The sequence below is a fragment of the Schistocerca serialis genome, chromosome 4 (genome assembly GCF_023864345.2).
Source record: "Schistocerca serialis cubense isolate TAMUIC-IGC-003099 chromosome 4, iqSchSeri2.2, whole genome shotgun sequence".
NCBI lineage: Eukaryota > Metazoa > Arthropoda > Insecta > Orthoptera > Acrididae > Schistocerca > Schistocerca serialis.
This window is the reverse complement of record NC_064641.1, coordinates 487,631,531-487,645,632: the sequence shown is the minus strand read 5'-3', so window position 1 is coordinate 487,645,632 and position 14,102 is coordinate 487,631,531. Positions and strand designations below refer to the sequence as shown.

At 39.2% G+C, this 14,102-nt stretch overlaps 1 protein-coding gene across 1 annotated transcript; it reads left to right on the top strand.

Moving 5' to 3' along the window:
• Positions 1-1,583: 1,583 nt before the first annotated feature.
• On the top strand, positions 1,584-13,773 carry LOC126475201 (V-type proton ATPase subunit B). The gene is made up of 10 exons (XM_050102852.1): positions 1,584-1,741; positions 1,975-2,129; positions 2,398-2,569; positions 10,315-10,454; positions 10,864-11,010; positions 11,136-11,315; positions 11,495-11,645; positions 12,174-12,361; positions 12,446-12,575; positions 12,902-13,773. The coding sequence occupies exons 1-10, from the start codon at positions 1,651-1,653 to the stop codon at positions 13,048-13,050; spliced, it is 1,503 nt and encodes a 500-aa protein (XP_049958809.1). The 5' UTR covers positions 1,584-1,650; the 3' UTR covers positions 13,051-13,773.
• Positions 13,774-14,102: the final 329 nt, after the last annotated feature.

The following is a 14,102-nucleotide window of genomic DNA, read 5'->3' as shown; positions in this document are numbered from 1 at the left end:
TGACAGGAAAGAATTAATATCACTTCTCTCATACTTGACCACAGCTGTTTTACTAGTAATGATAGATTTGTTAGTTGAATGTGATGTAATGTTGTACCCGAAAATGTTTCTTCCTTGACGATGTTTTTCAAGTGGCACCAGAATTCCGACGTTGTTCTACCTCTGATACGTTCAGAGTGCAATATTTGTTGCCTGCATTGGCCCACTCATTTACAGATTTGGCTAACATGTTCCTCAAGTAGGGATATTGCTGTTGCGAGAGTTGCTTTAATATTATGTCCAAAGCCACTGCAGTTGCTCAGGCACCTAATTTGTTAACTACCATGGCAATCTTTTGTGACTCACTAGTTAACATCGTTTTGTGTGAACACCAAGTCTAACACCGCAAACTACATTTCTAGTTTCTCTGGTGCGAATTCAAGGATTTGTACTTTCAATCCTAGAGTGGATACTACGCTGGTTTCGGCGAGCTTTTATAGGAATCTTCCATAATACCCACAGTAACATTGCACTAATACTACCATAATCGAAAAAACTGATTTTATATTCAGTATTCGACAACGGTAAGTAAGCAAGGAACTGCCAAAAAACTGAAAGAAAACATGAACATCAGCAAATTTAGGTCACTAGCCCAAAGAACAAAATATACTCTAAAAATCGTTGTCACAAGTCGATGCTTCCCACGTTTACTTCAGCTGTTTAATAATTCAGTTGTGATAGGTTATCATTAACTTTAGTTAACTGAACTGTGTGTTCCTGGTGAAACACTGTATATTGTACTGACCAATTCAAACACTGTTCTGTCTGGTTCCACAAAATTTTATTATTTTGTATCACCTTTGTTTGGGATTGTTGACCCATTTTCAAGTACACAACTGATTGGAATCTGCTTCTGGCCCGCGATCTACCGATCTAAGATGGTAATTTCAGTGGCGAACGTTTACACTCCCAGAAAGAGGATTTCAATTCTACTTAAAAAGTGTTCCGTTTAGTTAATATAAGGCGACCGATAACCTTTTTTTCGTTTTGGGGCGGGTCTGGAACTCCGTGTATTCTAATAAATTATAGGAGACGATATGAAACATTTTTTACTTTGCTTCTGAGTCCAGGGGGATTTTTCTGTTTCCTGTCTGAGTATACTAGCAATCTTTTACAGCTTTTTAATTTAAAAGCATCTGTCATATCACTCGTTGTATTTCTTGCTCTTAAATTTCTACGAGCATATGTGACTCCTATATATTTAAATACATTAATCAACTAGGCCTAATCTTAGAGCACAGAGCCATTTTAGAATTCAATGTGAACACACAACGGAGAAACACTAGGTCGGTGAATAAACAAACAGCTGACTCAAACACGTTTCACGCGCCAGACTGTGGCGATTTCCAGTCCACACACTACGATTAGTCTACATAGATTTTATCTGAGCAGACAGATCGCTGCCTTGTTCAGTCTTCATGTAAGTAGTCACAACGAGTCTCTTCAGCTGCTGCTGAGAAGTCTGCTCGCAGTTCCAATTACTCGTGGAGGTACCTCCATGCAATTACTTTACATAATATAATACTCGCTGGTTACATCAACCCAGAGATTATATATACAACACTCATCACGTGACGGCACGTGAAGGGTCAGGGAAAGCAGACGGGAATCATGTCGTACAACAAAGTTATAAGTCCTAATCAGGCGAATAAAGAACATGTTTTGGCAGTTTCAAGAGATTTTATATCCCAGCCTCGCCTCAGTAAGTATCGAAAACGTTCGTAACGTTAATTTCGTTAAATATCATGCTTTATTGGAAGTTTTGGAGGATCGTAGTTTGTGGGCGGGTCGATGTGCAGCTCCGAAAGAGGTCAGGTGACTGATGTTCCGCTCACTATTTCGTGTTTAAGATTTTATTCTGTCATTAGGATTACTTGCATCAATTTATGTATTTTATAAGTTCTCGTGTTTCAAGTGCTCTGTAAATCTTTCCAGCTTATAAAACTGTATCTGGTGTCAATGGACCACTGGTTATACTTGATGAAGTGAAGTTTCCGAAGTTTGCTGAAATAGTGCAGTTGAAACTAGCAGATGGGACCATCAGGTCAGGGCAAGTTTTGGAAGTCAGTGGATCCAAAGCTGTTGTGCAGGTACGTTAGATAAGTAAGGTTTTTCATGAACTTTTACAAGACTTTTCAAATGTTCTGCCTTATTCGGTAGAATTCCGTAAATATGTTAACAGCATAATTTATTTTAAAAAGGAAAAAAAAACTATGTCGTTTAGCGAGGGAGGGGGGGGGGGGGGGGCAGTCGAAACAACATAGGGCAATCTTGCAATAGACGAAGTGTAGGTATATGGTGCACTGAATGTTACTGAAATTTTTGTGTATTTCTTTAAACATTGTTCTTCTTTTATAGGTCTTTGAAGGCACATCAGGTATAGATGCCAAAAATTCACTATGTGAATTCACAGGAGATATTCTGCGCACACCAGTATCGGAAGATATGTTGGGAAGAGTATTCAATGGGAGTGGGAAACCCATTGATAAAGGACCACCTATTCTGGCTGAGGATTACCTTGATATTCAGGGTAACACTTGTTTAATATTTTGTATAATGGTACTCATTATCTGAATACTTGATAGGCGATTTGCCTTAAAATGGAATGGATGATGTGTGACAGTATAATCTTGCCTCAATTTTGTGAAACATTTTGAATATAAAATTATTTTAGCTTTATGTACAATAATAGTGTGAGGTCAAGTGGGTAAGTATAGTTATAAATGTCAGACTTGGAGTTCAGGGCCAGTTGATCATATGCTTTCTCTGCCAACAGCTTGAATCTGGAAAAAAAAATTGGTCAAGTGCAGGTAAGACTCACAGGCTGAGGGCTCGGTACAGACTTAATTATGGATATATGTAGTTCACCCATCCTTGGAATAGAGAATCTTGATGATTTTTACCTGTTTTGATATTGATACGGGCAAGTTATCTGCAGCTCGTGGTCTAGTGGCTAGCGTTGCTGCCTCTGGATCACGGGGTCCTGGGTTCAATTCCCAGTCGGGCATCATTCGCGTAGCAGGGTGGCGACAGGAAGGGCATCTGGCCATCCCTTAAATTAACTATGCCAAATCCGACCATAACCATGCCAACTGTCCCTGCATAAATATTGGACAAAGGCACAAGAAGAAGAAGAAGTGTTACTGGTCATGGGAATTCCAAGACTGTATTAAAATCTCTTCTGTAGTTCATCAGCCTATGCCAACACATTAAAATAAGTGAGCAGAAGAGTTCAGATTATATATGTAACGAGAGATTATTTATTAAAACTTTTTCACTTACTTCATTGTATGTTGGTATGCAGTAATGTTCATCTGTTATGCTTTTGATGGATGATGAATGCAGTGAATGTTCAAGTGACGAGAGATAAGTGATATAATTACCATTTAACAAGTTTATAATTTATTTATTTTTTTTTTTTTTTTTTACTTATACTGTGAAACTTTGCTTCTCAAAATTTCATTATTCTAGGTCAATGGGAGGTACGCTATAGGTTTCTATGAGTGGGTTTTAGAGTATCAGAATGTGTGGCATAAATGGCCATATCTTGCATATCGCATTGACTTAAAAACTTTTACGTCGACAAGGGACCGTAGACCTTCTGCAACATAAATTTGAGTGTGATATGTCTACCCATTGCTGATAGAAAGGGTTCTTAAGTAGGACAGACAGATGGACAACAAAGCTATCCGATAAGGCATGGAACCCTAAGAAATAACAATTAGTGCCATGTTTTAGGATTTGTGTAAAACTAGTTTAACAAGTCAATGGGTCAGAGGAAGACAGTGGAATACCACTCCTAATAGGCCCAAGCATGGTAAATTACTGTGATGTTCAGCAAACGTGCGTGACAGATCTGTTGCGCAGCCTGAGGCCTAGGTTAGGTTGGAAGCCGACAGTTTTGTTGTGAGTTGGCAAAGCCAATGAATGTGACAGCAGAAAATCTGACTGTGGTAATAAATTGACCAGTAGCGAAGCCTGATATTTATATTCACACTATATTGAGAATGTGATGTTGAAACCAACTTTTGTGTTAAGTGTAGGTTAACATTAAGTGATGTGGGTTTTCACTTGTACAGATACATATTACTCAAACATACCCAGATCAGTTAAAACTTCAGCTCCCTATATAACACACTGTAATTGTAATTGAAATTGGAGTCAGAAGAACTTGTAATAAAGAACGGACTTAAGCAGGGAGATGCCCTGTCTCCGCTACTTTTTAATTTAGTCCTAGAATATATTGTACGAATGGCAGCAGATAATTCAGAGGGTGTGGAGTTAAATGGAAATATTAAGATATTTGGGTGTGCAGATGATCTAAACATCATTAGCGATAGGAAAGAATCTGTAACAGCAAATGCGAATGCGTTAATCAAGGCTGGTGAAGATGTACGTCTAAGGATAAGTGAAGACAAAACTAAATACCTGGTTACTACTAGAATGCCAACAGCAGTAGATCAAGAAATGTTAAGAGTTGGAGACATGCCGTTTGAAAAAGTGAACACATTTAAGTATCTAGGCGTGGACATCACTTCGAGAAATGAGATTGAATCCGAACTGAAGAAGAGACTATGGGCGGGAAATGTGTGCTTATTCTCACTGAATAGATTACTTGCATCGCGGATATTGTCTAGGAATTTAAAGATTAGAATATACAAAACTATTATTCTACCAATTATGCTGTATGGGTGTGAGACTTGGTCTCTCACTGAGTATTTGAAAACAAAATTTTGAGGAAAATTTTCAGAGCAAAAAGGGATGACATTAGCAGAGAGTGACGAAAACTGCATAACGAAGAGGTTCACGAACTCTATTCAAGCCCTGACATAATCAGTATTATTAAATCACGTAGGTTGCAATGGCCAGGTCACGTAGCTCGAATGGATAAGGGCAGGGCATTGCGCAGAGTACTGGTAGGGCACCTAGAGGGAAAATGTCCTGTGGGGGAGACCGAGGCGTAGATGGGAGGACAATGTGAAGGCCGATTTGAGCAGCCTAGGTATTGAAGGGGGATGGAAGGAAAGACAGGGACAGATGGCGAAAACACGTTGCTGCAGTAATGGACTCTAGAGTTTGGTATGACCAGTAAGTAAGTAATTTTAATTGAAAGAAATACAGCTGTAATCTCTGTTTGCCTGTTAAGTATAGTGTTTCTGTGATTTCTTACTGTCATTTGAAATATGTGCTTTACTGGTGTTCTGTTTCATTTCCTTAGTCATACTTTTAAAGTTGTGCTCCATCTGTAGTAACTTAGTACACTGAATTCTGACCATTAGTAGTCTGTGGGATGGTGCAGCAGTAGACTTGTTTGAGAGATGAAGTGATTGTATTTACTTAGGAACATGTTAACTGGATTCATTAAAGTACTCCAAATAATTTCTATCTAGGATTCTTTTAACATCAAACATGAATACAAACACTAGCAATTATTTTCTGAAAGTATTTGTTTGGAGTGTAGCCTGCAGCAGAAGATACATGAATAATGAACAGTACTGGCAAGTTGAAAGTAACATGATCTTGAAGTAGGTCGTTACAGACAAATGCTGAAGATTAGATGGGTGTCTCGATTAACCAACAAAAAGATACAGCATTGACTCTTGGGAAACAGGGATTTGCGGCACATCATAAGTAAAACAGTCAATTGATAAGATGCAGTGCGACGTGAAGGAATTCACTTCGGCAATGTAGGAAAATGTAAGGGGTGATCAGGCTTGTACATTAAGCATGTTCTAATGCATTTAGGGGTAGTGGGCTAGGAGGAATATGAGATATTAATTGTTGACTTTGACCACTGACATGTAAATGGATGTTTGGTGTCACCTCCTGGTGCAGATTTTCTTACTTTGGTTAGTTGGTAAAGCCAATGGATGTGGAAGCAAAATACCTGGTTGTGGTGACACGCTGAACTGAAGCTTAGCATTTTTGAAGAAAATTGCTACTCTTATCACCTTAAAGTTACCATGTTCACAATGTTCCATGTTTTCTCCATTATTGGACGAAACTGATGACTAATATTGAGTATTTTTCTTTAGCTGGGGCAGTAGTTTTGTAGATATATGCAAAAACATCTTGAAGAGCTGCATCAGATCTTCAGGCTGAAACCAACACCTTCTCATTGATACTTTTATTATTTTCCAAATTAAATGGCTTGATAAAATGTTACTGGTTATTTTAGTTTGAGGCTTAATTAATATTTGAGCTCCTTAAACACATGTTGGAAAGTTTTTCATTGTGAGATCCATGTCATTCTTTTTGCTTCACATGATGAATAGTATGTGGACTTTTCCTTGAGTGCTAATTAAAGAGAAGAGGGAAGTCAAGGATTTAAGCTGTGTCCAGCACACTTTGTCATGCAGCCACTAGACCCAAGGCTGGTTTAAAGCCCAACTGATACAAGCTGCTTATGGTGTCGAGTGCAGAGTACCAGGCTTGCCAAAGTGAGAAGTTTTTCACACAGGGTGTATCATACTAGTAGTGAAAATTGATACAGGTAAAAGATGATAGAATCAAAAATCTTAAGGTAATTATAAGTCCACAAATCAGCAATTTGCAATAGTGTGTTTAGGAGCCACCACTAACTTCTGTTCCAAATGTTGTTGTAGTTAATGTGTTCGAAATGTAAACTTTTTGATTTGGTACACTGACTGTTAGGGTTAAGTCCCACCCAAGAAACAATATTACTTAAGCATGTTACATGTGGTGGAATGAGTTTTAAAAGCTCAATGAAGTTGATAGACATTTTGTAGGTACACACTTTCTCAGGAAAAGTGGTACGGACAATTTACTTCAGCCACTGAAAGACACATTGAAGTCAGTAAATTTAGGTTTCATGAAGACTAAAAGAATTTCAGTATGTTTTATTCAGTTGATAAATGTCAATAGAGCCTACATGTACTGAAAAACTGTAGGAATTAAATATAGCTATTTAGAGTATTTTTCTCTTGTATCAGGTATTAAGTGGTTCTTACTTCCACTTTATGTATAAAGTTTGAACACATTCATCAGTTTTAAGCTGCTTCCCCGGGGAGTTTTAAAAGACTTAATTACTTATAATTGGGTTTCGTTTATATGTATGTGGGCATACTGAAAAGAAATGCCTCGGAATATCTTGAGTGTAAACCCCTAAAGCTTTTTAAGTAAAACATGTTATTAAAATTCAGCCTCTTTATTCTTCATTTCTAAATCTTTAACTTTCAGCATAGTCGCCCTGGCAATGAACACATTTCTCCTAAAGAGAGGCCAGTTTGTTGATTCCATCACTGTAGTGTGTCAGTCTTGATAGAGCCAGAACTTCCTTTGCTTGCACCAATTTATTGGCATCAGAGTGAAGTGCTCAAAAGTATTTTTTTAGGTTTTGGGGCGATGAACTTTGAGTGGAGCCAATTTGGAACTTGGAGGGTGGTCAGTGACAGTGAGCCCAAGGAGTCAGATTTTCAGGTGTCTCATTGCTCATACACTCCTGGAAATTGAAATAAGAACACCGTGAATTCATTGTCCCAGGAAGGGGAAACTTTATTGACACATTCCTGGGGTCAGATACATCACATGATCACACTGACAGAACCACAGGCACATAGACACAGGCAACAGAGCATGCACAATGTCGGCACTAGTACAGTGTATATCCACCTTTCACAGCAATGCAGGCTGCTATTCTCCCATGGAGACGATCGTAGATATGCTGGATGTAGTCCTGTGGAACGGCTTGCCATGCCATTTCCACCTGGCGCCTCAGTTGGTCCAGCGTTCGTGCTGGACGTGCAGACCGCGTGAGACGACGCTTCATCCAGTCCCAAACATACTCAATTGGGGACAGATCCGGAGATCTTGCTGGCCAGGGTAGTTGACTTACACCTTCTAGAGCACGTTGGGTGGCACGGGATACATGCGGACGTGCATTGTCCTGTTGGAACAGCAAGTTCCCTTGCCGGTCTAGGAATGGTAGAACGATGGGTTCGATGACGGTTTGGATGTACCGTGCACTATTCAGTGTCCCCTCGACGATCACCAGTGGTGTACGGCCAGTGTAGGAGATCGCTCCCCACACCATGATGCCGGGTGTTGGCCCTGTGTGCCTCGGTCGTATGCAGTCCCGATTGTGGCGCTCACCTGCACGGCGCCAAACACGCATACAACCATCATTGGCACCAAGGCAGAAGCGTCTCTCATCGCTGAAGACGACAAGTCTCCATTCGTCCCTCCATTCACGCCTGTCGCGACACCACTGGAGGCGGGCTGCACGATGTTGGGGCGTGAACGGAAGACGGCCTAACGGTGTGCGGGACCGTAGCCCAGCTTCATGGAGACGGTTGCGAATGGTCCTCGCCGATACCCCAGGAGCAACAGTGTCCCTAATTTGCTGGGAAGTGGCGGTGCGGTCCCCTACGGCACAGGAGCAACAGTGTCCCTAATTTGCTGGGAAGTGGCGGTGCGGTCCCCTACGGCACTGCGTAGGATCCTACGGTCTTGGCGTGCATCCGTGCGTCGCTGTGGTCCGGTCCCAGGTCGACGGGCACGTGCACCTTCCGCCGACCACTGGCGACAACATCGATGTACTGTGGAGACCTCACGCCCCACGTGTTGAGCAATTCGGCGGTACGTCCACCCGGCCTCCCGCATGCCCACTATACGCCCTCGCTCAAAGTCCGTCAACTGCACATACGGTTCACGTCCACGCTGTCGCGGCATGCTACCAGTGTTAAAGACTGCGATGGAGCTCCGTATGCCACGGCAAACTGGCTGACACTGACGGCGGCGGTGCACAAATGCTGTGCAGCTAGCGCCATTCGACGGCCAACACCGCGGTTCCTGGTGTGTCCGCTGTGCCGTGCGCGTGATCATTGCTTGTACAGCCCTCTCGCAGTGTCCGGAGCAAGTATGGTGGGTCTGACACACCGGTGTCAATGTGTTCTTTTTTCCATTTCCAGGAGTGTATATAGTCATTTACTGTCAAGCAGAACGAGAGGATGCTCCATAAGTGAACAAATTCCTCAAATTCCAAACCATATTACAGCACATTGTTTTTCACACACTGACATAATTACTTTAAAAACCATTGTGTTACACACTGCAATTTGAAGCCCTCTAGCTGCAGAGGGCTGCAGATACATAGACATGAATAATATGCATGTGGAATGTGCTTTGAGTGCTCATATCAATTAGGTGGCATTACTTTTCAGTGGACTCTTTTAACACGCAACTTAGTTACAGTGTCTTATTTTTAATATGTTAATATAAAATTGGATAATACTTTCTGAATTGTTATTAAACTAAAAATATTATAGAAATGCTATATTTTCATCCTTCCTGCTCCATTTAATAGATAGTGCTATTTTATGGTGGGTTAAACAATGCAATAGGCTCAGTTTTGTCTGTTAAGGAACTCAGTAATTAGCTTAAATGGAATTGTTTTGATCACTTAAAGTGGATGCTTATATGGCATACTGCAGGTCTGAAGTCTTGAAAAATCTACTGATTTAGCTGTAGAGCTGAGTGCTCAGGAAAATCAAATGCTTTTCACTTAAGGAAGGTGTAATAAATTGGCCTATGCTAATAATGAATGGATATATCCCTTAAAATTTTAGTTAGAAAAATGAAAGAAACCAGAAAGAGAAGTTTTGGTATTGGGCATAAGCACAATGTCACTGAATACTTTTGTGGTTTTCGCAAATATAAAATTTGCCTGAAGCTTCTAACATCTGCAGATAAAACTGTAGGAAGCTGGGCACAAGAAAGTGTGGAATACTGCAGATGCAGTTATCCTTTAGATGTTCTGTAAATGTAAAGCACTTTGATATTTTGTTAGATCTTTGAAGGGTCTTCCTTCAAATGACATTAATCGCTGAAATTTTTTGTGCATGCAGGTGTAAAGATACAGTCAACTATTAAGTTTTTAGGCAATTTCCATTAACACCGATCTTCTCCTGTCCCCCCCCCCCCCCAACACACACACACACACACACACACACACACACACACACACACACACACACGTACGTACATATTCAGTATACTGTATTCAGTTCATTATGCAACCAGATTTTAAGTTTAGGAAATGTGATAGGTAAGCGTATGTATTTTCTGTTTTGGCTGATTCTGTTGTCCCCCATACTGCCCCAGTTCATATAGTGCTTAAATAGAATTTTGTACTGTCGGCTGTATCTGTGAGGTGGTGCAGCAGTAGACTTGTTTGAGAGATGAAGTGATTGTATCTAATAGCTTAGATATTCAGCATACTGCAGAGCTTTAAATGTTTTTCCCTCTACGTTGCAGGTCAGCCTATTAATCCATGGTCACGTATATACCCTGAAGAAATGATCCAGACAGGAATATCTGCCATTGATGTGATGAATTCCATTGCCCGTGGGCAAAAGATCCCAATCTTCTCTGCTGCTGGCCTGCCACACAATGAAGTATGTAGGAATAGGAATCTTGTAACACTGTCTGCTTATTTAATGTGTGTGTGTGTGTGTGTGTGTGTGTGTGTGTGTGTGTGTGGGCGTGCGTGCGTGTACGAGAGAGAGAGAGAGAGAGAGAGAGAGAGAGAGAGAGAGAGAGAGAGAGAGAGAGAACAAATACTAGCATAATGACATCACCAGAAGGAAAAAGTTTGTAAGGCAGTGACATAAACCAAATTGTCTTCCTAATACATTACAGAACTAACAGTGCTCTGGCAAATGCAGTTGAAATTGTGTGGTTCAGGTATGTTCACTTATCAACTTTCATTGGATTAAAACTATTCTCTTGTTCAAAGTAGGGTTTGTGTGTATGTTAATATAATGCACCAGATTATATATATAATGCTTGTTATCGTCTCTGCAGATTGCTGCTCAGATCTGTCGTCAAGCTGGGCTTGTTAAGCTCCCAGGGAAGTCAGTCCTGGACGATCATGAGGACAACTTTGCTATTGTATTTGCAGCTATGGGTGTTAACATGGAGACAGCTCGTTTCTTCAAACAAGACTTCGAGGTACAGTATATGTGTAAATTTTATGCAAGTGTAATGTATTGAATAGCATTCCATGTGATTATTTTCACTTTATATTCTGACTTAACAAATTTTATTACTGGTCTCTAAATTAATAAATATTTCAGGAAAATGGTTCTATGGAAAATGTGTGTCTGTTCTTGAACTTGGCCAATGATCCAACAATTGAACGTATCATCACACCCCGGCTTGCATTGACAGCTGCTGAATTTCTAGCATATCAGTGTGAGAAACACGTATTGGTTATTCTCACTGATATGAGTTCATATGCTGAGGCTTTGCGAGAGGTGAGATGGTTGATGCCAATTTTAAAATGTTTGATAATAAATACTTTACATTGTATATCTAAAGTTTACACATTTTTCACAAACATTGAACTACACAAAACATGTAATTTTCCGCGTGTGACTTATTTACTTAATTGTCTTATGAGATCTATTTAACAAAATTCTTTTCCTTTCTGCAGGTTTCAGCTGCTAGGGAGGAAGTACCGGGGCGAAGAGGTTTCCCTGGTTACATGTACACTGATCTTGCCACCATATACGAAAGAGCTGGGAGAGTGGAAGGTCGAAGTGGTTCCATTACACAGATACCCATTCTAACTATGCCTAATGATGGTATGGATGATACAATTTATACAGAAAAAACAATTGCGGAGTTATATTTGAACTTTTAAAGATATTAAATCTGAAGAAGCGAACATGGTTGATTCTAGTGTCTGAATACACTGAATTTATTTTTGATTTGTCCCTGAGAGCTTTGTATTTGCTTTACAATTTATATAGATACGATTTGACAAAATTTTAAGTTCATCCTATTTAACCAAAATTGTCTTGTTGGTTGCTGCTGTGTTACAGCCGATATTTCAAAGAGCATTTGTTTCAGTGCTCCTAGTGGATACAGCTGACTCTCGCTTTTCCTTAAAACAAGTTCATGTCTTAAATCACTGTTTAAAAAATGACTAGAACTCAGAGAAACTAGATAAGTTACTAGCTTCGGTAGCAAACTTAAATAAAAGCAGAATTGTAATATTAATTAGTAACTGTTTGTCATTTTAGAGTTGTTCTTTTGACAAAGTTCAGAAACCACACATTTTTTGTACACTTGTTTTAGCAAAACTGGTAAGCAACTTTTGTTTGTTACAGATATTACACATCCTATCCCAGATCTGACAGGATACATCACAGAAGGGCAAATATACGTAGATCGTCAGTTGCACAACAGACAAATATATCCTCCAGTCAATGTGTTGCCGTCACTCAGTCGTCTCATGAAGTCGGCTATTGGCGAAAACATGACTCGCAAGGACCATGCTGATGTATCGAACCAACTGGTCAGTTAGCAACTAAATGTCTTAATTATCTGGTTGCTGTAATCTATGTGGAAAAAAAAGAATTACATTTATTGTTTCTTACAGTATGCCTGTTATGCAATTGGGAAAGATGTGCAAGCAATGAAGGCTGTTGTTGGTGAGGAAGCTCTTACCCCTGATGACCTTCTGTACCTTGAATTCCTCACAAAATTTGAGAAAAATTTCATATCTCAAGGTAAGACTCAAAAAGTGCTAGTTTAACAAGGATGAAAGTTATTGGTTTTGATTTGTAAATAGATATCTTAAAAGTGCCTGTTCAGTTTGTGTCTGAGAGCCAAATAAATTATGGATTGATTTGCACTTCCAGAACTCATGATATAAGAAACAGTAGGTTTCAGTGTCTACAATTTATAATGAAGATAAATCAATGTTTACCACAAACTGGCCTGTGAACCATAATTATGGCATATGGTGATCATTTACCCCCATTCAATTTGAAATTATGTAAAACATTTTATTAGTTAGTCCTGAACAGCATTTGTAACAACTGTTTATTTACAGGTAACTATGAAAATCGTACTGTATTTGAGTCATTGGATATTGGTTGGCAACTGCTACGAATTTTCCCGAAGGAGATGTTGAAGAGGATCCCAGCAGCAATACTTGCAGAATTCTATCCACGTGATTCACGACACCCACAAACTAAATAGATATAAGGTGTCTGGAATTCATCTTGTCATCACTGTTTTAAAATATCTTAGGGTGGTTGTGTAGAGGGAGTAGGGAACATTGAACTTTGCTGTAAGACGGAACTTTGGTCCACTAATTTCATTTGTAAGTGGCCAGGAGTAAAGATCATTTTGTACAATGATATGTCAAGAATAGAAATGCCAATTACATTTTTTCTTACAAATGTAGTAAGTCTCAGCATTGTTGTGTGCATTTGGAAAAATGTGATATTTTATTGCATTGTTGTTGAAAGCTATTAATTACTCGTGCTGAAAAATTAAGACAATACTATACTCCTTCAGATCCTTGGGATGTTAGTACCTGCCATCATAGTTTGATGGATGAGTTTCCATTGCCTTGTTTGATCTCCATCATAAATCTTCATGTTAAGCATTCCATTGCATTTACATGTGGCTTACTGAACAAATGTATATAAATGTTAATATGTAATAAACATCAGTATTTATGTGTTGTAAAAATGGTCAAAGATACTGAGTTTTTTTAGAGTGATTGTATTTATATGCCCAAAATCTACAGACAAGGGAACATTGTACAATGAAAGAAATGATTATACCTACACAGTATTTTTTTTGTGTTCACTGTGGGTGGATGGTTTGCCCTGTTCAGAATTTGATTAATAAAAATATTTTATTTGTACATATTGTGATGTCAATAAATAAAACACGATTTGTGCTTTAATTTAATGTCAGAGTAAAAATTGGTGTGCATATGAAGATTGATTTTGAAAATAGTGTGTTAAAAGCATAAATTAATGGGAAATACCTGCGATCTACTCATTCAGGCATTAGTTTGTTTGGATTCTCTTCAAATATGCAATTTTTAAGGCAAAATAATTCCAGTAGCAGACAGCTCATCAACTTGACATGGTTATGTGGTATGTCATCACCCATTTGAACAGTGATTGATCAGTTCATTAGCAAAATATCTCGAGAGGCTTGTTCTGTCTTATCAATTTGGACCTCTTTGCTTGTGTATCCACAACTGAGTTGCAGTTTTTATTTCAAATAGGCAA

What these genes read in the sequence shown, in the direction of transcription:
- LOC126475201 (XM_050102852.1), top strand. Translation starts at nt 1,651, where the DNA reads ATGTCGTACAACAAAGTTATAAGTCCTAATCAGGCGAATAAAGAACAT. An exon ending in TCTTCAAACAAGACTTCGAG is followed by an intron (nt 11,011 to 11,135) that starts GTACAGTATATG and finishes TAAATATTTCAG; the next exon opens with GAAAATGGTTCTATGGAAAA. An exon ending in ATGCTGAGGCTTTGCGAGAG is followed by an intron (nt 11,316 to 11,494) that starts GTGAGATGGTTG and finishes TCCTTTCTGCAG; the next exon opens with GTTTCAGCTGCTAGGGAGGA.